The sequence below is a fragment of the Hippoglossus stenolepis genome, chromosome 9 (genome assembly GCF_022539355.2).
Source record: "Hippoglossus stenolepis isolate QCI-W04-F060 chromosome 9, HSTE1.2, whole genome shotgun sequence".
Classification (NCBI taxonomy): domain Eukaryota; kingdom Metazoa; phylum Chordata; class Actinopteri; order Pleuronectiformes; family Pleuronectidae; genus Hippoglossus; species Hippoglossus stenolepis.
The window spans coordinates 12,128,488-12,153,554 of NC_061491.1; the positions used below are offsets into that span (position 1 = coordinate 12,128,488).

At 44.0% G+C, this 25,067-nt stretch overlaps 1 protein-coding gene across 6 annotated transcripts in view; it reads left to right on the forward strand.

The window, feature by feature from the left end:
* The window catches only part of rtkna (rhotekin a), a 64,443-nt gene that overhangs the window by 25,119 nt on the left and 14,257 nt on the right, over positions 1 to 25,067 (forward strand). Inside the window, exons 1-2 of one of the 6 annotated variants that reach the window (XM_035165102.2) lie at positions 7,805 to 8,814; positions 14,435 to 14,533. The exons of 2 other annotated variants lie outside the window; for them this stretch is intronic. In XM_035165102.2, the coding sequence (XP_035020993.1) occupies positions 8,794 to 8,814; positions 14,435 to 14,533 (120 nt within the window). In that variant the 5' untranslated portion in view covers positions 7,805 to 8,793. Of the gene's footprint in view, positions 1 to 7,804; positions 8,815 to 14,434; positions 14,534 to 25,067 lie in introns of those variants that run through there. 3 more of the 6 variants (XM_035165101.2, XM_035165097.2, XM_035165100.2) reach the window with 3 other exon arrangements.

A 25,067-nucleotide genomic window follows, 5' to 3' on the forward strand; every position in this document is an offset into this window, starting at 1 on the left:
TGAATTAGACGGAGGAGTGTCCTACAGTAGCGTGAAATCCTTAAGTAGTTAATGTAAATACCCAGGTTTATTTACTTGTAGCTATTATGTACATGGGTTTTAGTCCGTTTACAGTGTGTGTTTTTGTTAGCGTGTCTTTGGCATCAGCACCACGAATAGCTACAGTAGGTTCCAGGCTTTCCAGCGCCGTATGCCAAAATCAAACACGGTGTGTGTAAAGTAGAGGAAAAAGGAGGCTTTGTATCACCTCACACACACCCAGCGCTGCCTACTAAACCATCCTCTCCTTCTTGGAACCACACATCGAGCTTCCTGAGCCTCAGCCATCCCTCTCCCAGCCAACATTGAGTCTGCTATCCACAGTCCAAACCATCTGGCTTTCCCCCGCTTCACCTCTTCACCCAACGCCTCACCCACCCACCCCCCTCCGGCGCTGCATACTCCCCGTCCGTATACCTCAGGCCTCACACCACCCATCGCCCCCATACAGCAGCTAGGAGGAGCGGCGCAGGTCTGAATGGGCGCTCTGTGTGAGCAGGAACCAGTTAGATGCGGCGGCCTGAGCCAGCTTCCTTCAAAAAACAGCAGGCGCGAGCCAGGAGAGCGAGAAGGAGAAAAACACCGAGACAAACCGAGAGGTGCTGTTGTTGGAACGTCAGCCCCGACTCCCAACACCTTCCCGATGTCAATCACTTCCCTCTTCACACTATCTCTGCCTGAAACTATTCGATAATTTCCACACACATTTATCTCACCCTTCAGCGTCACCTTTCTTTAATCCTCCTCCACACTTTCTGCTTTCACCTGCAGATGCACAAAGACACTTTTTTTTTTACTGTTCAAAGCAAATTTTTTTGTAGCTGCAAAGAAAATTGGAACCATTTAAGCTATTTGAATTAACTGCGGGCCTTATTCAAATCGGCACAGATTGGATGTAAAGCAAGGTTTTAATGTAGCATGTCTGCAGCTCACGAGTCGCTGTTTTCACGGGGAGATATTAAAATGTTGTATTTCTTTTGTAAAACATCTGAACGTGTCCTGGAGATGCAGCTGCTGGTGCAGGCTTTTTAATCAGATGGCAGTTTTTTTTAAACACACATTGTGTTTAAAAGATAATTTGGTAACGTGTTTAATTGAGCCTGTAGATGTTGCCTTTGCGTTTTTCCATATGGATGCAATTTAGGGCTCATGTCTGTGTGATCTATTTGTGCACGTTCCAGCTTGTGAGATACACTCTGCACGGTGCACATGATTGTGGGCAGGTTTATGGTTGACGCTGCAACTTTATTGATCTTTGATGAGGCTTATTTACTGTATGTGGGGGGCATTTTATGTGTACATGAATAAATTCAGTCTATTTGTGTATGTTTATCTCCATCTGTCTGATCTCTGATCTTGCTAACCATCTCTGCACGCACGCAAAGAAAAACGCCATGCAACAAAGTAGGTGGAAGACAGAGAGGCGTAGGGCGAAGCAGAAGCTTTCAAAAAACAATTGCAAAAAGAGGGCGACTGACTTATCAGTATTCCTATATCATCAGCTGATATAGGAGTCATATCGGTGAATATACACATTGGCCAGAATTTTGCTGATATATTCATTTCAAAGTATTTCTTCTGACAGCAGCTGAGACTGTAGTGATTTATCAAATAATTTAGTTCAAAGTTTATCGACGCGAATGGGAAACAAGGTTGACTACAAAGGTGGTGATTTCTGCAATATAAGCAGGGATCTATATTATATCGGCATCCATGTTTGCCTTTAAGTAAATGAAAACTTTTCTTTTCCAGAATAAACCACGCAGAAAAGATTTGAGTTAACGTTTACATTTTACTTTCTTTTTGTTTCTTTTATCAAGTGATGTATCAATCTCCAAAATGTTTTACTCAATAATATCAGTATTGGCATCGGCCCCTGGAAATCCATAGCTGTCGGGCTCTAATTGCAACCATTAAAACAATCCAGTCCCCAGTGCTTGTTCCTCTGGTAGCATCAATAGCTCCACCAGCACAACTGTAACCTCAAAGTTTGTGTCCTTTGGTGCAACATGACTGTGTGTTCATTGTGCAGTTAAGCAGCAAGCCAAAGTGTCTAATTGAATCACTGCACACTGCGGGATCCTTGGCCGCCGAGTTCATGCGTGCACGTGTGTGTGTGTGTCACTGGCGGGTGTGTGTGTGTGTTTGGCAGGAGGAACGACTCTGTCAGCGTTTGGAGGGCTGCCTTCTGACCATCTGAGATTCTGCTTTCATCAAGGACAAGACAGGATCCCTCCTCTTTCTCATATATGATGTAATGATGTTGTTTTGTCTTTGTCTCCATGTCTAATTTCCCGGGCCTCTGTAAGAGACCCAGCAACATCACATGTTGAAAATGTTGGATTAAACTTAAAGCATGAGAGCAAGCCAAGCAGATGGCCTCACAGCCTCTAACAAAAGCACAGAAAGGCAAGACGAGACCTCTGTTGGTGGAGGCCTGGCCTTGAGAAGATGGATGACTTTGCTGTTAAGGAATATCTACATGCCAAAGGCGAACTGTCACGGGGGAATTCCAGGGTTTGGAGGCAGGTCAAGCAGGAGCCGGGGCTTACGGCTGGGGTAGATCTGAGGCCTAAGGTTTCTGAAAGGGGCCTCTTGTTGTGGTATGAGGTGTTGAGAGGCATGGCTGAGCTGTTCCACCCCCCAAAACAACAGCCCTGTCCTCAAAAAAGCAGCCTCTCTGTCTCACCATGACGAGATCAGTGGAACAAACAGCTCGAGCTGGATGATGTCATGTTTAGGGCTCGAGGGTCAGAAGAGTGAGATTTAAAAAACACTGAAAGTTGGATAAATTTGACACTTGTGCTTTTTTCCTGCTTCCTCATTACACCAACACTAGCATTAGCACACATACACATTTGACTCTGTTACCCTCCATGTCCTGCTTCACCTCCTCCATTAGCAAAGCTATTAACCGAGAGCCTCATCAGAGTGGAAGGGTGTCCAGGTGGCAGTGTATGTGTTTCTAATCCTGTCATCATTAGGAGATGAAAAGGTTAATCCACCTCATCTTCAATGGGGCGGACTAAGAACCTGGACAGGGATTCCTATAGAGCGGTGACCGCACACTTTTGGAATGGCTCAGGTTCCGGAGGTTAATTTTCCATTTATTTTCTCGTTAACGTCTCAGGAAATTCTCATAATAAACCAGGCCGACCAGCTACGAGATGACTCGTGACCATAAAACATTTGATTCAGAGCAATAATTGGAAAACAGGAAAAAAGATAGAGGTGCAAGACCTTGTTCATAATTTGTTTAAGAGTGAAGGAACTACGCATCCCATAAATATTGCAAATGGTCCCTTTCCAATAACTTCTTCTTGATTTTCACCTTGTTGTAGTGATTTTCCCCTTTTTGGACTCGTTTCCTCATCTCTAACTGCAGTATGTTATGATGATCATAGCTGCTCTGTGGTTAACGTAATGTAACTCTGAACAATCCGGTAGTTAACATGATTACTTTTGCGGTTGTTGTGAACATCTCCATGGAAGCAGCGAGATCCACCAATCACAGCCATCACTATTACCCCTGAGCATTGTGGGTAGTGTAGTATTTCTCCTTGACGTTACGAATATAAATGTTTTTCTTAAAACGCAGTTGATATCATACAGACTTGTGGCTTCTAGAGGAGCATATAACATTGTTCCACAATCTTGTAGCTTGTGGAAAATCTGCCTTGGATGGTTAAAATATTCAGGATCATCAAAATCTCTTTTCAGAAAATGGGATTTTTACTTCCAGAACCAAGTGGTTGAGCTCTATTGGTCCCCCTCTGAAACACTGTGTCATTGGTCAGTGTGTCACTGTTGGCTGTTATGAAACTGCAAATGCAAGTTTATTGAGGCCCTATTTTAGGCCCATGCAAAAACACACACACGGCTCATGTCCGCACAGTTGGAAACCGCAGCTGTCACTGTTAGAGCCGCTGAGACTGACAGTCAGTGTATATATATATCTATGAATATGATCACTGTTGATTTAACTTTCAAAATTCCAAGGTAGAGTTTACATTAGCGATGCAGCTTGTCTCATGGTGAGATTTCTCATTTTGCTAATGTTGATATGAAATATAGAGATAATGGAGTGGTACACACTCAACACGCACAAACACACACAGTTTTATTTAGATTTACAGGCTGGTTAAATTCCGTGGTCTACTTAGTATGTAAACTACCACTGCTATGAGAGGTGAACGACTGATGTTACATTATAACAAGCCTGACTAACTCATTTACGTGATGTTGATATCATCACTGTTTGGTGTCAGGCTCGAGTCCGCTCCCAGCATACTTGAGGTTAGATAACAGTCATGTCCGTGACCTGTTGTGCAGCCCCTCAGGCTGCCTGACGCTGGGAAGAACACAAGTCTCTACATGACTCTTGTGCCTGCTCCATGACAGGCACCTAACGACATGGACACGGTGTCTGAGACACGAGGTGCAGCTCAGCAATGAGCAGAAAGGAGAGGGGTGTGTGTGCGTGTGTGTTGAGGCTCCCATACCCTCATATGACCAATAGGGGGATAATGATTTTTTTTTCCTCCTCCCACGTCACATGTGAAAACAAGGGGCATTGTAGTCATATGAAATACAAAATGTTGGATAAAGGGAGGCAGTAGATATTGTTATATGATATTGTATGGCTGCACAATCAACAAACAAGGATTGTAGTTTATGGGTTATAATAGTGGGTTTCCCAAAGTAAATGGACTCTATTTAGATCAGATCTTTCCAGTCTCATTGACCACTTAAAGCGCTTAACAGTACAAGTCACATTCACTCATTCATTCACAAATTCCTCACACACTATTCATACACTGTCGGCACAGCCAATAGGGATAATTTAGGGTTCAGTATACTGCCCAAGGACACTTCAGAATGTGGACCGGAGGCACTTGGGATCGAACCATTGACATTCTGGTTAGCGGACGACCCACTCTGACCCTGAGCCACAGCTGAAGAGAGATTTTTATTAAAATAAATTCAACTCAACCATAGCAGCTCTTGTATGCTTATAATGTAGTGTAATCTATATACTGCACCAAATAACTGCAACCATTGTCTATTAAAAAGACACATCAGTGTAAGAATAGAAAGATGTCAGTCCCTTGCACTTGAGCTCTTCCTCTCAGCACCTTGTCATAAAGTTACTGAAGCTTATCCATATGCATCAGTGGCTCCTTCGGGTCAGTTTATGTGAACATGCCCCGAGGCCTTTCTTAAAACACGGGGCTGAGAAAAGGTCTAGAATATGTGAAACAGAAACACAGGTCAGTCCCTCAACAGCCACCGGATTCAAATCTGCACAAAACCAAAGTGTAAACCTTTGTGAGCTTATTCACTGCGCAGCTACTCCTCGAGGCAATACTTGGATTTGTGATTTCATTCTTATCAAGCTTCAAATATCTAATAAATAGATAACAGACTGAGCAGAAATAGGAGGTAGAGAGACACAATGCTACAGTGTGAATAGTAGGAAGGAAGGGATTTTGAGGATGTACAATAGCAGCAGCAGCAGCAGCAGAGAGGAAGAGAAGCACATGTTCGCGAGACGCACTGTTGTCAGTGAGTCAATAGGAAATGCTTGAACCTCAGAAGGAGAGGTGACAGTCTGTCTGGAGGAATGTCCTCTCATCCTGTGAACTGCAGTGTAATGACACTAGAATGATGCGATGGCTCATTCAGCTGGTCCTCCCTGAGTCACGCAGCATGGGGAAAACTGAAGCAGACTGTGTGCGTCACCAGTCTTTAGGCCTACCTAATATCCAGATTCAGCAGATGTGCTGTTCTTCGGTCAACTAAACATTCTCATTTACCAGGTGTACACGGAGAGTTTAATCCACCTCTTTGCGGATGCATCTTTGTGTCTGTGCCGCTGCTCACACGTGCCGTGCGAACCCCCGACTGTGAACTGTGAGTGTAAATGTGTCTCTGACAGCACTTCTCGCTGGCCGGCTCCCTGGTGCAGCTACTTGCTGATGAAACCTTAATCTGATTAACGGTTGGATATTTACAGCTCTAAGTCCTGAGTTATCAAGGCTCATCTTGTTTTGGTTGGACACGTCTACTCGCACAGAGAGAGGGGAGATTTGGATCATTTCAAAAAACAGCGGGGGGTTTGTTTACATTCTTGTTCGGGCTGGTTTGAATCAAATCACCATTTCTGTCATTTCTGCTTCTTGTTGGACTCTAAATAGCCCAAATATCTCCACACTACAGATTTCCTCCGACACTTAGACATTGTTCTCGTCTTTTGAGCCTCGGGCTGCGTCTGTTGAGGTGTCCTCTTCGGTAACGCTGTCGCTCAAGATTTCGTTAACATTTTCTGCACGTGTGCTGCTACCGGCTGCTGCTCCAACGCTCTGTGCTGTGTGCGTCAACCTAACCTGACGTGGCTGTAACTCTATTCCAACCACATGATTGGTTCGGCGTGGCGCTATTCTCATTATCATTGGCTGTTAGTGTTGCCTGTCAAAAACATGGATGGAATGAGTTCTATCGACGTTGTATCGACCATGTCTTATATTTCTATTGAGGAAAGGTTATTTTGCGATAATTCTCTTTATCGTTATATATCGCCCAGCCTTAATTCTTGTTATCATTCATGTTGAATGCTTTTCTGGCCTCTGCTCTCGCCATTAAGTGAATTTCATGACAAAGTAGCCCCTCCTCTGTTGTCCTAAAGAGATATTTATTCACATAGCCACTTCTACAGATGTATTATTGCACCATTGAGAGGCTGCACTTTGTTGCTGTGTTGCTTTGAGCTGAGGCTGCCCACAGACCAACTCTCTCCTCCTCCATCCTGATCCTCCCACACGTCATCTGCTGCATCTCTGAACTGCACGTCTCATTGCACTTCCTCCACAAACAACACACAACAAAACAAGTGTTGAGATTGTATCTTTTTTAGCTCTGTAAAACAACCAAAATGGGAACATTGTTCGAGGCACCTCATGTTTTGCAAAAATATTTCCTGGTCGCGCCATCATTAGTTTTCCAGTTTCCTGCAGCCAAACTATCGGTCATATTCACCCTAACCCCTTATTTTTTTTTCCCACACTTAATTCCAGCCGGACTCATCTGTGTTTTCCGTTTCCACCTGCCCACAAATCACTCTCATACATCACCGAGCCGACAAGGGGACACGCTCCGCTGCACAGCAACTTCCTATAGTGTGCTCATTTGGGCCAGGCAATAAGCAGAGCACAGACAGAGAGAAGGCAGAGGGAGACTTTGTTTTATGTTACTGGGGATGATAAATTGCTCTCAGTAGAATTATATGTGCAACAAGTGCAGACTAATGGCAAATGTTATTTGTGCACACTGTAATTGTCGTTTATGGTTATGCAATTGACATTTCCACTAAATTATCATAATACGCCTATGTGTTGTGGGAGGAATTTGACTTATGTTGGTAGCATAGTAACTGTATTGTAATGCTTAAGGCTTCTTTTTTGTATTAGTGAAAAATCTTCATAATATAATGACATAATTGTATTGGAGAATGTTTAATAGTATATCTCACCTGAAATACGAAATAGCATTATTAGCAGTGGAGGTTTTTCTGTGATTGTTTTGGGTCCTGCAAATTGATCACAGTAATGAAACACCAAAGGGCATTTTGAGACTGCCCATGAATTTAATGTATGAACAATTTGACAAATATTGTAGCTGCTTATTTCGTAATAGTCGTGCTTTGGATCAAGCGAGGACAAGCCTGTAGCTGATGTGCCGCTATGCAATCGGCATGTTGACCAGTGTCTTGTGTAAACAGTTGAGTCATAACATCCAAAAAAAGAAACTGTGTTTCTTTTACCCACTGTGGGCGGCGTAGACACTGTGCAGGGCGGCCACAGTGGATTTCACTCACACTCATGCAACGTGCCTCAAACTGTGGCCAAACTCAGGGCTGCCAAATCCTTCTTATGTCACTTTCTCCCAAATTGCTGAGACTTTATGCACATTTAGTATTTCTTTTTTTCGTAACGGACCCCCCTGCATGTGAAAGGAAACACCGAAATACAAGTCTGTCACATGCATGTCTCTGACTAACATCACCTCGGTTATATTTATATCTGGTGAACGATGACACTGCTCCAAAGACATTGCTGCCAACGTCCCCGCACGGGAAGCCCTGGAGGGTCTGTGGGCACATGCTTTGAGCTTCATGTGTCTTAAATGTCAATTCACTCCCCTCTGCTACAAAGATTATGGACACACTGACACACACACGCGCGCACACACACACACACACGCACGCGCCTCCACAGAATTGGCTCTCGGTTGGTCCATCGGTCTTTATCCCTCCTTGTGCTGGCGGCGGTGGTGGTGTGCGACTGTGCGTGCGTGCGTGCGTGCGTCCGGACTGGAGCTCATGCAGGAGCTGCTCGGACACCGACGACGTCAGTGATGAAGATGAGGCGGATGACGATGAAGACAACACAGAGTGTGGCTCAAACGCATGACCGCTGTCCTTCCCAAATTGCCAAGAGTGCTGTTTTCGTTGTGTGCGCGGACCCATGACAACTTCAGAGGTTACAGCCGGCAGCAGCAGCAGTGTCGGGGTTTCCACTGGATATTTCCTCACGTCTTGCTCATAAAAAAATCACGTCTTGCTCATGGAAAATCTGAGTTAAGGTGTTACCATTACGCGAGGTGTGCGCGACGTTGGACGGACCGTGGCTGTTGTTGCGTAAAAGCGCCCGTGCTGCCAGTTTTGGAGAGTTGTGACGCGCGGTGTGCTGCTCCAGGATGAACAGCTCAAATCAAAGGGTGAGGTCGCACTTTTTCTGTTTGTTACCTAATGATTTTAAGTTTGAGATGAAATGGGGAGAATGTCATGTCACACTTTGGGCTTAACTCGTCACGTACGCTGATCCCACAGTGAGCCGCAGAGCAGCAGCGGCTCTGGGGACATCTCAGCTGATGTCCTCCTGTTTACACGCGAGGACACGCGACGTTCCCACTGAAAACCCTGATGTTTTAAAGTTGTCTTCTTTGTCTCGGACGTCTGTCCTCCTGTCAGAAACCAATCCATGTGTATTTTGAATCTAAAAGATATGATGATGAATTCGGCGCGTAGCTCATTTCAACCAGCGGATTTGATAAATGAAATTCCAACTTTTAGAGTTGGTTCACGCTGCTCTTCACCACGTTTCTAAGTGGAGGAAGGCTGAGCTAATAATAGATGGACCACTTTTAAAAGATGGATTCACCAGGGGGGTAGTGGTGACATTTCTGTCTAAGGTATATGCCGAATTAAAGAGGGCTGGCAAATGTATTGTGTTATCTTTAAGTCACCTTCTCCAAGTTAGTCTTTTTCTAATAATTACATTTTGTTGTAAATTTAAAGATTTTAAAATGGAGTACCACTAACATTTTAGGGCTAGACTATATACCCTAACATTTTAGGAATGCTCATATAAGTCCATATTGATAATTATCACGATAAATGATACATTATTATTTCTTTTAAGTTTAAAAACAGATTTTGCTGCCAAGTGAAGGTTTTACATTCTTCTTTATGAGAAACTTGATAAACGGCTAAATATTTTTGAAAGTCTGATCAGTCACGTGTAATACCTCCTCACTGTGCTTGAAAAATGTAAAAGCAATTCATTGATGGATATTGTAATATATGAAAATTACACTGCGATAATTTGGTCCTACAACAATCAGACAGGCCTCTTTACGTCAGGGGACAGATGTCGTTACATTAAAACATTGATTCAATTTCCTGTGGACATAATAAATTGATGAACAGCATCTAATGATTTTGTTCCTCTGTCACCTTAAGTAACTCGTTGCTCTTCCTGGAGTAAATGGTGACATTAGTTGTAACTATCAATCTCTATGTTGCCCGACAGCACCGTGACATGTCCTCCAGCCTCTCAGAGTGAGGGACAATGTGACAACCCAGGGAGATTACTGCAATAATGACTCACATCTCCCAGTCGTCAACCTTTCCCCTCTCTCGTGAATAAATCTTTCCTTAACGCCTCGAGTTGGGTGCACAGAAAAAGCCGTATTTAGATTGAATTCTGGGGAAGCATTCGTGTTTCAATGTGAGAATATTACGCTTTTTTGTAAATCCTTTTTTTTTTTCTCCAAACATCTTAAAACGACATGGTTTTGGCAGAACAATGTCGGTGCTCTGTGGACGCCAGTCCACACAGCAGAGACATGTCTGTTATGAAGTCCTGTTTCTATTTCAGGAAGAAGTTCACCATGATTTCCATTTAAACACACACACACACACACACACACACACACACACACACACACACACACACACACACACACACTCCAAACCTCAGAGAAATACTAAAAAGAAAGGACAGCCACCAAAAAATTTTTTCCTCAACGTGCTGTCCCCTCGAGAGCGGTGGCCAGAGAACCTAAGTGTGTGTGACAGGCAGTCATCCTGGTGTCTTTGAGTGTGCGGACATTTGAACGACAGACCTATACTTCCTATAATCAACTATTTTATTTTAACTTGCCACTGAAACTTAATCCATGCTCAGATGAACCAAACATGGCTGCATCTCTGTCTGTTGATTGGCTTCACTTTAGTTAATAACAGGCTGCTTCCTGACGTACGAGAGCTATATAGTTAAAATGTTGGCCTCATGTTGATTTCAAAGGTCACCTGCATCAGCATCAGTCAGAGACAAGAGACATGGCAGATGTGATCTTTCCATTCCTGGAATACAGCCTGTGTGTCTATGTGTGTGTGAGTCTCTGTGTGTGTGCGCACAGTGCGTTGAAAGCTCATGGTGGTGTGTATTCATTTTGTCCCTTCTACTGTTACAACCACAGCCATCTCTGATCATTAGTAGTGAAAAGGTCTCCGATGTTCCAGGGATCCTCTTCAGTGTCTCCACAGCCTCCTCAAAACGCGAAGCTGCACTTTTTACCCAGTGATGTGTTTCTATTGGCTGTAGTGTGCACTAAGCAGATCCTGTTTGCTGTTAAATGCATTTCTGCTCATGCTTTTCATTGAGTTTGAAATTATGCAAGGAGGGAAAAAAACTACAATCAGCATCCCGTGTCAGTTCACTGGCCATGGAAGCCTTTGGCCCTTGTCTTTCAATCAATAACCACTTACTGCAGAGGAGCTTTCTGCAGTCAAGCCCCTGTCTGTCCACCGAGCTTTCTGTCTCTCTTTCAAGATAGGTATCTGGAGTGTCACCTCTGCTTGTATCTGTCTGTCTCTCCTCCTTCCTCATCCTTCCATCATCCCTGCAGTCACGTGTGGGGTGTGTTGATTTTTTTGTCTTCTTCTACTACGCTCTGTGCTGCCGTGTGTCTGCAGTAGAGGACATTCTCTGCTGCTGTTGTCCATTGCTTTTTCCCAGGAGCCGGCTGTTGGGACTGATATAGGTATAGGACCTTCTCAGCCTGAGAAACTCAGGGGCAACTGCAACCCATTACTCTGTGTACTGTGCAGCATGACAGAATCTGTAGTGGAGGCGAAAGGGGAGGAGGAGTAGGAGGAGGAGGAGGGTGAATTGGACTTTACTGTGTGTCTCCTTGAGCCAGTTGTCTCAGGCATAGTGTGAAAAATGAGCCACTTGTACTCTGATCCACCACAATATTGCCTCCCCACCCACCCAATTATGAATCTTTTAACTCAAACGTAGTCTTACACAACCGTTCTTGCGTAAGACATTTGCAGACATGACCTTGCCTTTCACATGATCAACGGAGCTGGAGATTCTACGGACATGTTCACAAAAACGGGAAAATCTCCAGAGCATTCAGGCGAGGGATAGCGGGTAGTGCATGCAGGAGGCAGGACATAATGTACACTGTATATTCATGTACATCGATAATGCCGTGGGCCTGTATCACCAAAAGCTCTTGAATGTCTTTCTAATTTAACATCTTCTTTGATGACGTCTACATGTATGGCACCTCTTTTTCAGATCAGGTTATTTGTATTCTTTTTTTATTTTGTCATCAAGACTCACAACTTGCTCGTGGTGAATCCACCGGCTAATCTCCTGCTGTATTATCACACAGGCTCACTTGGACATTCTCCTTTTACTTGGGGGTTGGCAGGAAAAACTCTGGCGTAACTAACTCGGACATTTGCATTCTCATATACAGCCCCTCAGAATAATTTCGGTAGAATATCAAGGGTGCAGCCTTGCAGGTCTGAAAGAAGCTATACACACAAAAAAAGCCAGTTGAAAAAAACTGCCCTGTCAGAGCTTTATAAAGGTTAAGTCATATTTTTCTTTCTACATTTAGAAGCAGGTTTGCGGCAGGCAGAGCCCCCGGGCTCTCCCTGGGTTTGTTCTCACGTGAGTGCTTCAAAATGAAAGAAAAGAGATGAAGGCAACTGTGCAGGAAGACAAGCCTGTGTTTATTTGTGCAGTGGCAGAGAGGGATGGTTTGGTCTGATGATGCTGACTCAGTGGACGAGGACGGGAGTGATGGACAAACAGAAGACAGGCCGATAAACAGACAGAGAGACAATTAGAGAAGAGTGATGACCTGACGATGCAGAGGGAGATTGTGAGGGGATAGATGGTCATGGAGGAGAGTCCCTCAGACAGACGATAATCAGACAAGCAGCTAATACAGAGCTGCTGGCAGCTGGTAAAAATCAGTGCCAGTGCACGTCCATCTGCCATATCTATCTGAGGAAGCATCTGCTGAGCTGTCCGTCACTTACACAGCATACAGTCATTTATTCTGTGTGAGAGGTAGTCATACCTGCTGCCTCGTGTGTGTGCGTGTGTGCGTGCGTGCGTGCGTGCGTGCGTGCGCGCCCTTCATTTTTATACTGCGTCTGTGCTGCCAGTCCATGATTAGATTATGTTTGTTTAGTGGAATTGCTCTTGTGTTGCGATTATGAGTGGAGTCACAAAATGCACAGTGCACACACGCGCACGCACACACAGTAGATCTGCGGAGATCTCTCATAATGGATAATCCATCATGGCAGGTCTTTATCCCGCTCCCATGGCCCTCTGATAAAATACCGCCATTGGCCGTAAAGAATCGATAATAATAATATCAAAGATATTGCCGCATATGCTCACAAACATCATTCCCTGCACACATCATGCACGTCTCAATGGCACCTCAGGCAGCGTGGGTTGGGTTCAAATGTTGCACAAAGAAAAGTGTGTTTGTGTGTTTGTGTGAGATGATGACACGAAATAGCTTGTGGATTTGCTTGCCAAGAGAATGTGATTGGGGCGCGGCGCACACTCGAGTGCCTGACTCCCATATGATCTGCTGCTGCTGACAATCAAATGTTTACTTGGGTTTATTTATCTCTGCGTGCATGTGTTCCCTGTTCATTTGTAGGCTTTACCACAACCCTGAATAAAATCAGCGACTGATTGTCAGATCTCTGTTCTGCATTTTTTCCACGCTGGAAAAACTTGACCAACATGGGCCAGCTCTTTTATATTTAGACCGAGTTGACCAGTAGCCAGTAGTGGGCTAACATCTTCTTTAAATTTAAATATGGTTCTATTTATTCTCTTGCCCTGCTATTTTGAGCTGAAAGTCATGTTTATGGAAAAACTGCCAACACAACACCGTGGTTCTGGAAGTACAAATCCTACTCATTTTCTGTATAGAGATTTTGATTCAGCCATAATATTGTAACCATCCAAGGTGGACTGACCACAAGCAACGCTATCGTGAAACGATGTTATATGCAGCTGAAGAAGCCACAAGTCCATATAATATCAACTGTGTTTTAAGAAAAACATGTTTTATTTGTGACACCAAGAAATACTACACTACCCAGAATCCTCAGGTGCTCGCTGTTGCCATGGAAAGGTTTACCAAAACCACGAATCGTCTACAGTCAGATCGTTTAGCGTTACTACACTAGGTTACTGTAGTATAAACTATATGACAGGATACATACATACATACATCCAAGACACTTATTTGCAAGACTACATTAACAATGTTAACACTATATGAATAATAAGGTTAAATTCATGAAGAGGCACTGGAAGTCGCTGGAAATGGATCATTTGCAATGGTTTCTGGGATACGCAGTTCCTTCACTCTTAAAATAAGTATGTACACTGTCTTGTACCTTTGCCTTTTTTCCGTTTCCCAATATTTATTTATTTTTTGCTCAGAATCAAATGTTTGATGGTCACGATTCATCTCGTAGCTGGTCGGCCTGGTTCCAGACTTCAAACAATATTTAATGGGAAATACGCTCTATTGCTTCCACATTAAAGACTGCATTGGGGAAAATAAGTATCCAACAATTATCGGTCCAGTTTATCAGTTTCACCTTAATCAAAAGGTGCCTCAATATTGTTTATGTTAATGTCCTGAATGTGTGTAGTTTGCATGGTGTTTTCCATTCTGTGTGGATTAATGCTTTGTACTGATTCCCTCACAGCACAGACAGAAGCAGGAGAGACAAAGGTGGTTCATTCTGAACCGGGGCGTCAGACCGTGTGAGGCCCAGACCGGCTCCGCTCGTCTCTGCCTGCCGATGGTACATTTACATGTCCGCAGATAGTGGCCGTGCTTTGTTGTGTTGTAGCTGAATTAATGTTTGGTTGAACCAGTAGCTCTGTGTGCTGGTGCGTAGATAAGTGGTGGAGTGTGTAGCGGTGTTAAGTTTGACGCTAGTTTGTGTGTGTGTGTATGTAAATGTGCACCCTCCTGTTAAAGATGCTCTGGAGGGCAGAGATAAGAACAGCACATGCGCACGCACGCACGAACATGCCATGATTAATTATATTCCCTCTCTTGTTCTTTTTCGTTTCTCAATCTTACTTGCCCTTATCCGCCTTCTTGCCTTCCCGACTCATTTCCTCACTGTCTCCCACTGAACTGACACACATGCTTGTAAGCATACACGCTTGTACACACACACACACACACACACACACACACACACACACACACACACACACACACACACACGTAGACTCCAAGGGTTAATGTGAACCATTAGTAACCAGAGCGGGCTGTAAGTGCTGTGAAGTGGCAGAAGGGTGGAACCAAACTGACAGACTCGGCGGCTGTGAGTGAATCTCACCTTACATGTGTTCCCCATGACATTAATATGGCCGTCATTAATCAAGGCACCGAAACAAATACTACTTTTATTATCCTGCGATAAGCAGTATTCCTCGGGCCGTGATTCATGCCAGCTATTAATTGATGGTGTACCGCAAGGCCGTAAAGCACTTTGTTGTCTCACTTTTTACATCCAGTCAATGAAAATTCAAAATTTTCAGAAGCCCTTTTTGCTGCTCACGTACCGAGGGTAGGAATAAAGTAATCTCTTAAATAATGATACGGTTATAATTGGAAAGTAAGTGGCTAGAGCCCCCCTTCCCACCTGACTCTCTCACACACACACACACACACACACACACACACACACACACACACACACACACACACACACACTTCCTCCAGCTGTGCCTCGTGTGTCCCTTTCTTGGTCGTTGTATCCCGAGGGCTCAGGGTCATTTTTAGTGATATTCAGCTTCGTTTTAACTCAGCTCAGAAGTCCTGCTGCTTCATGAATATCATAATGAACTGCATTCACTTCAGGGCTCTTGCTGGTCGATAGTGATAGGGGACACACACACACTGCGCACATACACGTAGCTGCACCTTAGACTATCTGCTGCCCTATTACAATATCGTCTCTGTCCTGTGCACCTTGACTAGAGCCAAAAGCCTCCACCACCCCTCAGACAGAAGTCACGTGGGGGCAGCACATGTGATTATATATACACATGTGGCCATACAGTCTAAATAAAGCAACAGTGATTAATAATAGAGTGTGATAAAAGCAGCTCCGCAGCTCTCGGTTAGAAGCTGGGCGCAGAGAGCAAACAGACTGAGAAACATTTGCATGGACTGCAACATCCCATTTTTGGGTAAGACAATAGAAGCTGTAAACAACATTGTCTGATTGCTTTTAGCTCTATAGACCCAAGTCATGATAATCGAGTTGTGGACAATTGCAGGAAAGTAGAGTAGAGAAGAGAAGATGTACAGAGAATGATGGACCCACACAGTGTAAATATAGAGGATGGAATGTCTTGGTGCTTGGATGGTCTACATGTCTTGCTTGTGAAGCTGCCTGTCAAAAATGAAATAATCACTGCCAATGAGATGCTTTTATTTACTTCGAAAATAGTAATAATCTATGTGCAGTATGATTTTTCTATATCCAAATTATGCCCAAACCAACTAGAATGGCCCTCAGTATGTAGCACATACCTCCACCAACTCCCAACAGTCTCTAATGAAACCACATTTAAATTTACAAGATATTGGAAATATCAGCCCCCTGATCATGTCCGATTTTTTTCATCATGGTCCATAAACTATCATCTGAGAAATTAAGGAAAATGTTGAAAAATGCCCGACCTCGCAATGTTAAAGAAAGTGAAAAAAATATTACTGGATCCACCCTCTGATCCAAATCTGCACTAAAATGTAATGGGTTCTTCCTTGGCCCCATTCCTTCATTAAATTTAATGGAAATAATTTGAGTAACTTTTGCGTAATCCTGCTGAATAACTAAGAAACAAACACAGACGAAAGCATAACCTCCTTCATAAACACTGTTCTTCCTCCTCCTCTCATGGCAGCTGGCAAAAAACATGTTTAGCAGAGGAGTTGAATGTATAAGATTGTTTTGTGAAATGATGATCATGCAACATTTCATATACAATAACGTTAGGGTTTTATAAGAGCAAGACAAGTATTTTGAACTCGCCCCAGTTTAAAGAAAGCTTTTGAATGGGAATAGAAGCCTTATTAACAATAGAGAACGATGTGTTTTCATCAATATCTGAATGAATATGGTTTAAGCCCCACATGCTCTGATCTGAACTGAACCTCGCCATGTGTCTGTGTTACAGTTAAGAGAGCAGAGGTAGAAGACACCAGGGAGGAGAGTTTGGCAGGCTTAAATTCTAGTTAGGCCGGCTGAGCTAATTAGCCCAGATTTTGCTCATCCTGATTCTGACAAGGAGGAAAGCCTGGGATTACAGAGACGTGTGTGTGTGTGTGTGTGTGTGTGTGTGTGTGTGTGTGTGTGTGTGTGTGTGTGTGTGTGTGTGTGTGTGTGTGTGTGTGTGTGTGTGTGTGTGTGTGTGTGTGTGTGTGTCAGGCTGTTGAAACTGTTAATCAGAAGGAGGCGGGGAGTTGTAAAAGACAACTAATGAGGGCTCTGAGCGTGTAGCAAGTATTCAGACTGGTTTGTGCAAGTGAGATAAGTGACTATACCCCCCTCACCCCACTTCCTTAAGGAGCTTAATGGTACGGCACCCAGCAGGGACCCCCACTCTCCTTTGGGAAGCTGTCACGGTGACCTCTTGCCCCCCACACCCTCCGTTTGTCCCCTTTAGCTCATCCTCATCTGCCATTTGTCTGTCCCATGCTACTCCAACACCACTTCATCCCATCATGTCCTTCTCGTGCAGCTTATGATGTAAACATGTCTCCATCCCCTTGCCTGATTGAAGGGTGCCATAGAAAAAAGTAGGACCTATAATTTTGCTAATGGGATCGCTGACATGAACAGTTTTTTCAGAATGTTGTGTTTGTTCTGTCGAGCATGGCCTCCCAGACGTGCATGTGGTCTGGCAGTGTGGTGCTGCAAATTGTCCTGCTGCAACTGATGCTGTTGCTAATCTGTAATCATCACTTTAGGGTCATTTATTTAGATTTCTAAATATGATTTGATTTTTGGAACTCAGCTTGCGACCCACCACCTCTGAGTGACTCATGACCCCTTGGGAGGGGGGTCTCTACCCTTTAGCTACATCCACAAGTTTTTATCTTAAATTCATCAACACTGCTACAAATAGAAGTTTGGTAATGCTGCTGGCGCTGTTTGAGTTTGCAAATTGCGGGGCTGCATTTTAATCTGGGCGGTCTGAAACGGAGATGTTTGGAAACGTTATTGGGTCTATTTGGTCATGACGTTGCCTTCACTGATTCACAGGCTCCTATCACATGACCCCCTTCTAGAGGAAAACAATGGGCATTAGCTTTGGCTACCAGTGTAGAACGCAACATGGATAATCAATCACTAGCGTCGAGAACCCTGTTATCTTTGCAAACAGTTGTTGTGCAGTTAAATTCTGCATTTTACAATGATACAACTGCTGACATGCACAGGAGACAAGCTATTATTCTCGCAGTCTGCAACTAACAACCAAACGCTTCCTGTGTACTCATGTGTAAAATGCCATCTTCAAAAGAAAACCTAGCAGTATGGATATAGCCCTATAGTTTGGGAACCACTGCTGTAGAGCATCATGTTTGTTTTTTCTTTAGCAGACACTATTGTTCCATATCAATATGTTGCTGTGAGCAAACACTGGTATAGTCATGGCAGTTCAGGGTTTGCACTTGGTGATATTTTGAGACAGTTGCAAACTGGACAACTGCACAAGCGTAAGCACGCAGCCTGCAGGCCTCCTGTAACACGACGAGTCATGTGGTAAATTGTGGACAAGCCTGTAAACATTTTGCTGGTAAGCCCGGACACATGGCAAATCCAAGCCGTGTCGCTGCCTCCTGCCCCTCCCTTCCCCTACTCCCTCACGCCCTCCAGAGGTGTGAGGTAACATGTCGTACTGAGAGCTGTCAATCACCGTGACACTTGCATGCACTCCAAGGTCCTTTGGAGATTCAACATTTTCTTAAGGAGAAAGTGCGCTGCCACATATTAATGCCCATCCCCTCACAGCCAGCATGAGCAGCAGGTGACAGACATAGCTAACGTCCAGAGACTAACACCTCTCTGCAAACAGGAATATTAAATGTGTTGGGGAAAGAACAGCATGTAACGACATGTGAAGAATTCCAGCAGAGTGGATTACAGCGTCACGTCAGTTCCTTTTTGGCCTCATGTGTATCATTTTTAAATCTCCTTCACTATATTAGAGATGCACCGGTGCTCTCATTGAGAGAGATCACAGCCGTCTTTGATCAGGGGCTCAGAAAAACCTGCGTCCTACCTGTTTACTTCCTGAACCTTCCTCACCTTTCTCTGTGTGGCTTACAAGAAAAAAGCTGGCTAATCAGTTGATAATGCAGCATGAACTTGTGTAATTGTCGGTGGCTGTGTTTCAGCCTGCAGTGCAGATGTCTAACTGTGCCAGTAAAGTGCACCGATGAGATTACAGTATTGCTGTGTGTGTGTGTTTTGTAATTCTTTAATTGCCCCTTGCTTGCAGGCCTTCAGACAGCCCAGTCTGCCAGTTACTTTCATTAGGCTTCCTCCATTACTGTTTGATTGGAAAAGGAAGCTGCTCGGATCACAGCTCGAGTCCCATCTCCATCAATTCGGAACTGCTCTTGCAAATTAATTTCCTAAGCAGCTATTCAAACAGGCTCTCCTTTTCATAAAAAAATATATATAGAGTGCCCTTTTGGTGCTTTATATTTTGTTGTACTTCTTTTAGATGCTGCTCTAAAAGTCAGCGATAATTTACGGGCCATCTCAGCAGTGCATTATTTTGGTTTTTGAATTCCGTCCAGTTTGTTCCCCTTGGTCCTCTTAGGGGTGAAATGGAGGAGGAGCAGGAGGAGTTACTGCTGTTATTGGTGGGATTTTTTTCCCCTGTTGTTCCTCATAATAAACTACACTTCAGCCTTCATGTACACCCTTCTTTCCAACCCCCAGTTATTTATGAGGCTGCACGGTCTGGAACTTGTCGGCAGTGTTTCACGAATCTATACTCTGCAGGCCTGTTAGTTATATGGCGAGAGACCCCACACACTCTTACAGTAGATGAACCCACACACACACACACACACACACACACACACACACACACACACACACACAAGTGCAAACACACTTCCTGTTTTATCACCTATACTTGCCTTCAAATGCTTCTGCAGTTTGGTTTTTGCCTGCCGGCTGCTCCTCCCTGCTCCCGCTGTGCCACTATATGATAATGCAGACCTGGTGTATTTAGGCTGAGTGTGCACAGCCGTGTGAGAGCCATCAAGCTTTAGTGCGCCATAAATTGTTGAAGGTGATCACTGCTTGGCAGACTCTAAGCTCCCTTGTGCTCTCTCGTAGCCCTAAACAAATTTGTTTTATAGCTTGGAATTCACCCCACTGTTGCTCATCTTACGGGCATCAGCCAAAAAAACCGAATCCACTTGCAAGAACAATGTGCAAACACGGAGCAAATATGCCCGGATTCATTTGCATGCGCTTGTTTGCATATGCAGGCAAATTCCGTCATGTACATAAAACCCGATTTAGGACACAGACGCATGCATATTATCGCTCTTTAGCACTCTCTGTTCTGGCTGTGCCCCATGTGTGCTGGGACCCAGCTGCATTCAAACACACTGCCTTTTGTGTGAGAACCAGCTGGCTACAAAGTCATTTGGACACACCCTCGCGCACACAAGCACATGTGGACAACTCCTCGCACAGATACACACATAGTTTTCCATGCAAGCAGAGCTGAAACACGCTCTATTGTCAAGAGGTCATTGAATGCATAAGCCGTCGGGAGAGGAGAGGGCTCACAGCGCTGCAGCTACAAGAGCGACGTGTAGTTCACTGTTGTGCAGATCACCTCAGTGATGACATCAGCATGTTGGCACCATAGAGCAACAGCCACGTTTTTACCATGTGAGAGAGTGTGTGTCTTAAGTGTGTCCTGGCAATGAACAGACTTGGGCGGCTTTGTAGCCAACTTCGCTGTCGTAAAAAAAAGGCGAATACAAACACTTCACCCATTACAGTTTCTCTCCCCCTCCTCTCCGTCTTCCATGACCAGTACCAAACCAGTTCCCTTCACTGTTGTTGTGCCCTGGCTGCCCAGCAGCAGCTGGACTCTGAGGCACAGTGGTAATGTTGTTCTGTGAATTGGATCATTGTTTCTGAGTGGGCTGGGGCTGGTTTGGGATAGTTGTCTGTTCTTTTCCCTCATCTGATTACATATACTCATATCCTCATTTTTACTCTTCATGTTCTCTGCTCTAAGCCTCTCTCAGCTGATTTTGCTGTTGGCCTTTTTCTTACCGCTGCCTCTTTCTTGCACTCTCAGCTGCTCCCTCCATCCGTAACTGCAGCCTGGTGCTGGGTGTGGGAGAGGAAGACGGGAAGAGCCTGAGCAAGAGGGAAAGTAGCGGAAGAGGGTGGAGAGGAAGGCGAGGCACATAGTTGTGGCCGACTAATTGAAAGCCAGCAGTTAGTCCGGTGAAGTCCCAGTGAATGGGAGTGGTCAGGAATTTGCAAGTGTGTGTGAGTGTGTGTAAAATACAGACAGAGCTTATTTGTGTCAGTGGCCATGACGATTAACGGATTGTGCATGTTCTCGTGAGTTTGTGAGATTCTCTGTTTTGGAGTGTGTGAAAGACTGAATCTAAGTTTCATTTCCACTGTTGTCAATCTCAACTTTAGTTTTCTTGTCTCTTCAGTCTCTTGTGTCTCGTCTGTTCAAAAAGAAAACAACTTCATGGCTGGCAAAGAAGAAAGGGTGCATTGTTTCTACAGTGGTTAGAGAAACCAGTCTTTAACTTAAGTGGAAGTTGCAGGATTTATCCCACTGTCTGCAATCACTGTCAGTATTAATATCAAATGTATTTTGTGTATGTGCACATGTTTCAGATGTGCAGCAGATTAGTGCTCATGCTAATGCTACAGTAAAACCCAACGTTTAGTGTTAGAATGGCTGTAGTGTAAAAGTCTAAAAGTAAATGAACTAAATGCTAACATCAGCATGCTAACATGTTGCTATTTCCTTACATGATAATGTTAACCTGCAGATAAAGAGAATGTCATTAGTTTTTCAGGATTTTTTTACCAACATTCTTTTTAATTAAATAATATCACTTCATGAAAAGTAAGAGGATCTAAAAACTTACTACAGTTCATCCTCAATTTGTCTGTAACAAATTTAACGGTAATCTGTCCAATATTTTTTTAGATATTTCATTAAAAACCACAAATATCAACCTCTTGGTGGCGCTGGATAAAAACTGAGGAGGTCTCCTGAATCAGAGAGGGGTTCATCCTCTGTGAACCATGACTGTACTGAATTTAACCTAAATGCACACAATGTATACAATACATTTAATTCTAAATTTGATTGAAGACGGGACCAAAGTAGTGGACTGTCTGACAGTGACTTGTAATCCATGAAGCCATGCTGCTGTCATGGCAAAAATGGTAAAAAAATATTAAATATAAAGACATTTAGCTATTTTCATTTTTGGACATTCATTTGAATACAATCTAGATGTGACTACCCCTCCTCTGTCATTCCCATGTGGTCTAAATTAGCCTGGTTCTGCTGTACAAAGACAACTGCATGGTTTCTTGATGCTCGCTGTGTGTTGAGCCTTGCCCAAGAGGGAGAGCCCCATGCTGGAACTGCTGCCGTCTGGTCTGGTTAGGGATAGAGGTCAGAGGTCAAGGGTCAGTGATCCGAACAGGAAAGCCCACTCGAGCAGAACAACACATCGTAAACAAACCATTACACACCATCTGCGGTGGCGTCAAATCCCTCATCCACGGCTTGTGTGTTTGTGTGTTTGTGTGTCTCGGGGATCACACCCGCTGACACACAAGTGAGGATCAAAACACACGGCCAGACGGGGACAGAGAGGTGACAGAGGAAGTGACCATCTGCTTTCTACTGAGGCATCAGATTACCTGCTGAAAGGTTACATCGGCATGAAGCAGAAACTGAGTGCGTCAGACGGTGGTGATGTCAAGGTTTGCTGAAACATTAATCTGTAACAGATGCTTGAGTCCTAAATGATTTTATACACATACAGTTGGGTGCAATGGAGCCTGGAGTGAATTGTCTTAAATCATAATTAATTCCTGATTAATTATGACGTTTTATGTCTTTAGTTTAGCCATTGATGCAGCTTTCAAATTTTGGAGAACCACACTTGTCTCCATTTGTTATTCTCCACCAAATGTTTCATTTAATTTACATTAATTGAAAGAACTTTGCGCTTCTTTACCTTGTGAGCAAATCTGCTTACATAAGCTACCACCTTCTTTTCTATTTCTAAATCCATCCATCCGTGATCTGTTTTTTGAGGGTCGCCAGGGGAGCTGGAGCCAGTGGACGGATCGCCAGCCAATCACAGAGCCCACATACAGGGACAAACAACCATTCACACTCACATTCACACGTACAGACAATTTCTTTGGACTGTGATAGTAAGCAGAGTTCCCGGAGAAAACTCAAAGAGGTGACATGCAAACTAAACACAGAGAAGCCCCGTCCGAATCAGGATTCGAACCTTCTTGCTGTGGGGGGACAGTGCTAACCACTGCATCACCATGCCATAATTTCCCGATTGCCACCTCCCTTTTGCTACCCCCTTTTTTGTGTTTTTCACTCTTGTCGTCTCTAACGAACAACTCGATCTCTCTCACTCGTGCTCGTCTTCCTCACCTCCCCTCCCTCTTCATCCCTCCCTCCATCCTTCGGTCCTGCTTGACATTCTGCGCTCTCTCTTTCCTCCACTTGCAGTTCCTATCTCTTTCTTTTCCGCTCAGCTGCCTCTCTCCCTCCATCCAGACCTTTCACCCTGTCAACCCATATCTCCTCCTTTTCGTCTCTTTCTCTCTCTCCTCTCTTTTCTTCTCCTCAAGTCCCCCCTTGTTGTCTTTGACAGCACCACCTCCTCCTCTGTGTCACTGCTTGATACCCAAAATGCACTGCATCCCCGCTGCCTATCCACCCATCCTTCACCCTGTATCTGGCTGCTGTCGGCGCTGCCACTGTCACAGGCACTCGTGCTCTCTGGCACTGCCGACGAGTCTAACACCTGCCACCGGAGACACCATGTGAGGGAATCACTGCGACAAAATGTGTGTTTGTGTGCGAGCATTTTTTAAAGTTAATTTTAAAAGTACACGTTTGTCGTCCGTTCTGTCCATCTCGTTGTTGTGTACATGCAAGTCTGTGTCGTCTGTTGTATTTATGTCCCTCTGTGAGCGTTCTGTGTCAGGTCGTTGCACTCTTCGAACCTGACGCACAGACAGATGCAAGGATTAGAGTCAGATCTAGGCTGCTCGTCTTCTATTCTGAGATCCCCCAGAAGAAGAGGCTTGTTAATTTAACTGCTATAAATACTGGACCTCCTCCCAGCAGGTCACTCTGCATGGAAGTGGACTGTGGTGACATCTCCTTTTACTCTTGTGTGTGTGTGTATGCATTCCTTCTATGTTGACTGGCCATCCTCAGGCTTATAGGGATGATTTGTGTGTAGTTTGTGGTTCCTGAGGATATTTGGCCTGAGCTTGTCTTTCTCTCATTTAGTTCCTTCATCCTCAGTACTTTCTTTTTTTATGTTTAACACTTAACAGCTAATCTTTTTTTTTTGTGTGATAGGATCCATCTGGGTTTGTTGTTGTTCACAAACAGCAGATCTCGACATTTGAGAAGCAGCAGAGAAGCTGTTTAGTATTCCATCATTTGCCTGAGCAAGGAATTAATTATCAAAATTCTCATCAATCAACTTATCAATTTGGCAAATGATGGTTTTATCACTGACGGCTTGTTTGTCTGGATAAACGACGTCTGAAAGATCTCACCCCTCTTAAGAATGCAGAAACCTTTGTGCTCATTATTGTTTTATTGGTGCATTTGTTCTTCTCTTGCAATAGTTTCTTAAATATATAATATGTAACTATTCTTCATTAAAATGAGGATTAGACCTATGTTGTATATTTGGTTGAATTGTGTGAACTGCTTCCAACAATGTTCATACTCAGAAGTATCCTAAATTTTATTCAAGGTAAAGGGAAGTTCCATTTTGGTCGTCTTTTAATTGCGTCATATCCTCTTTACCTGCAGCTTTGCTCGGCTCTGCTATCACGTCTGGGACAAACGACCTACAACATACTGCCAGCCAGTTTTTCCTTTCCAAAGTTTCTATTGGTCACTCATAATGAAACTTTCATCTGTGACCATTATTTGCTCCTGAGTAGATTTCCATCAGCAACAACTCCCATGATCCCACACTTCTTCAAGATGTCATCAAACTAG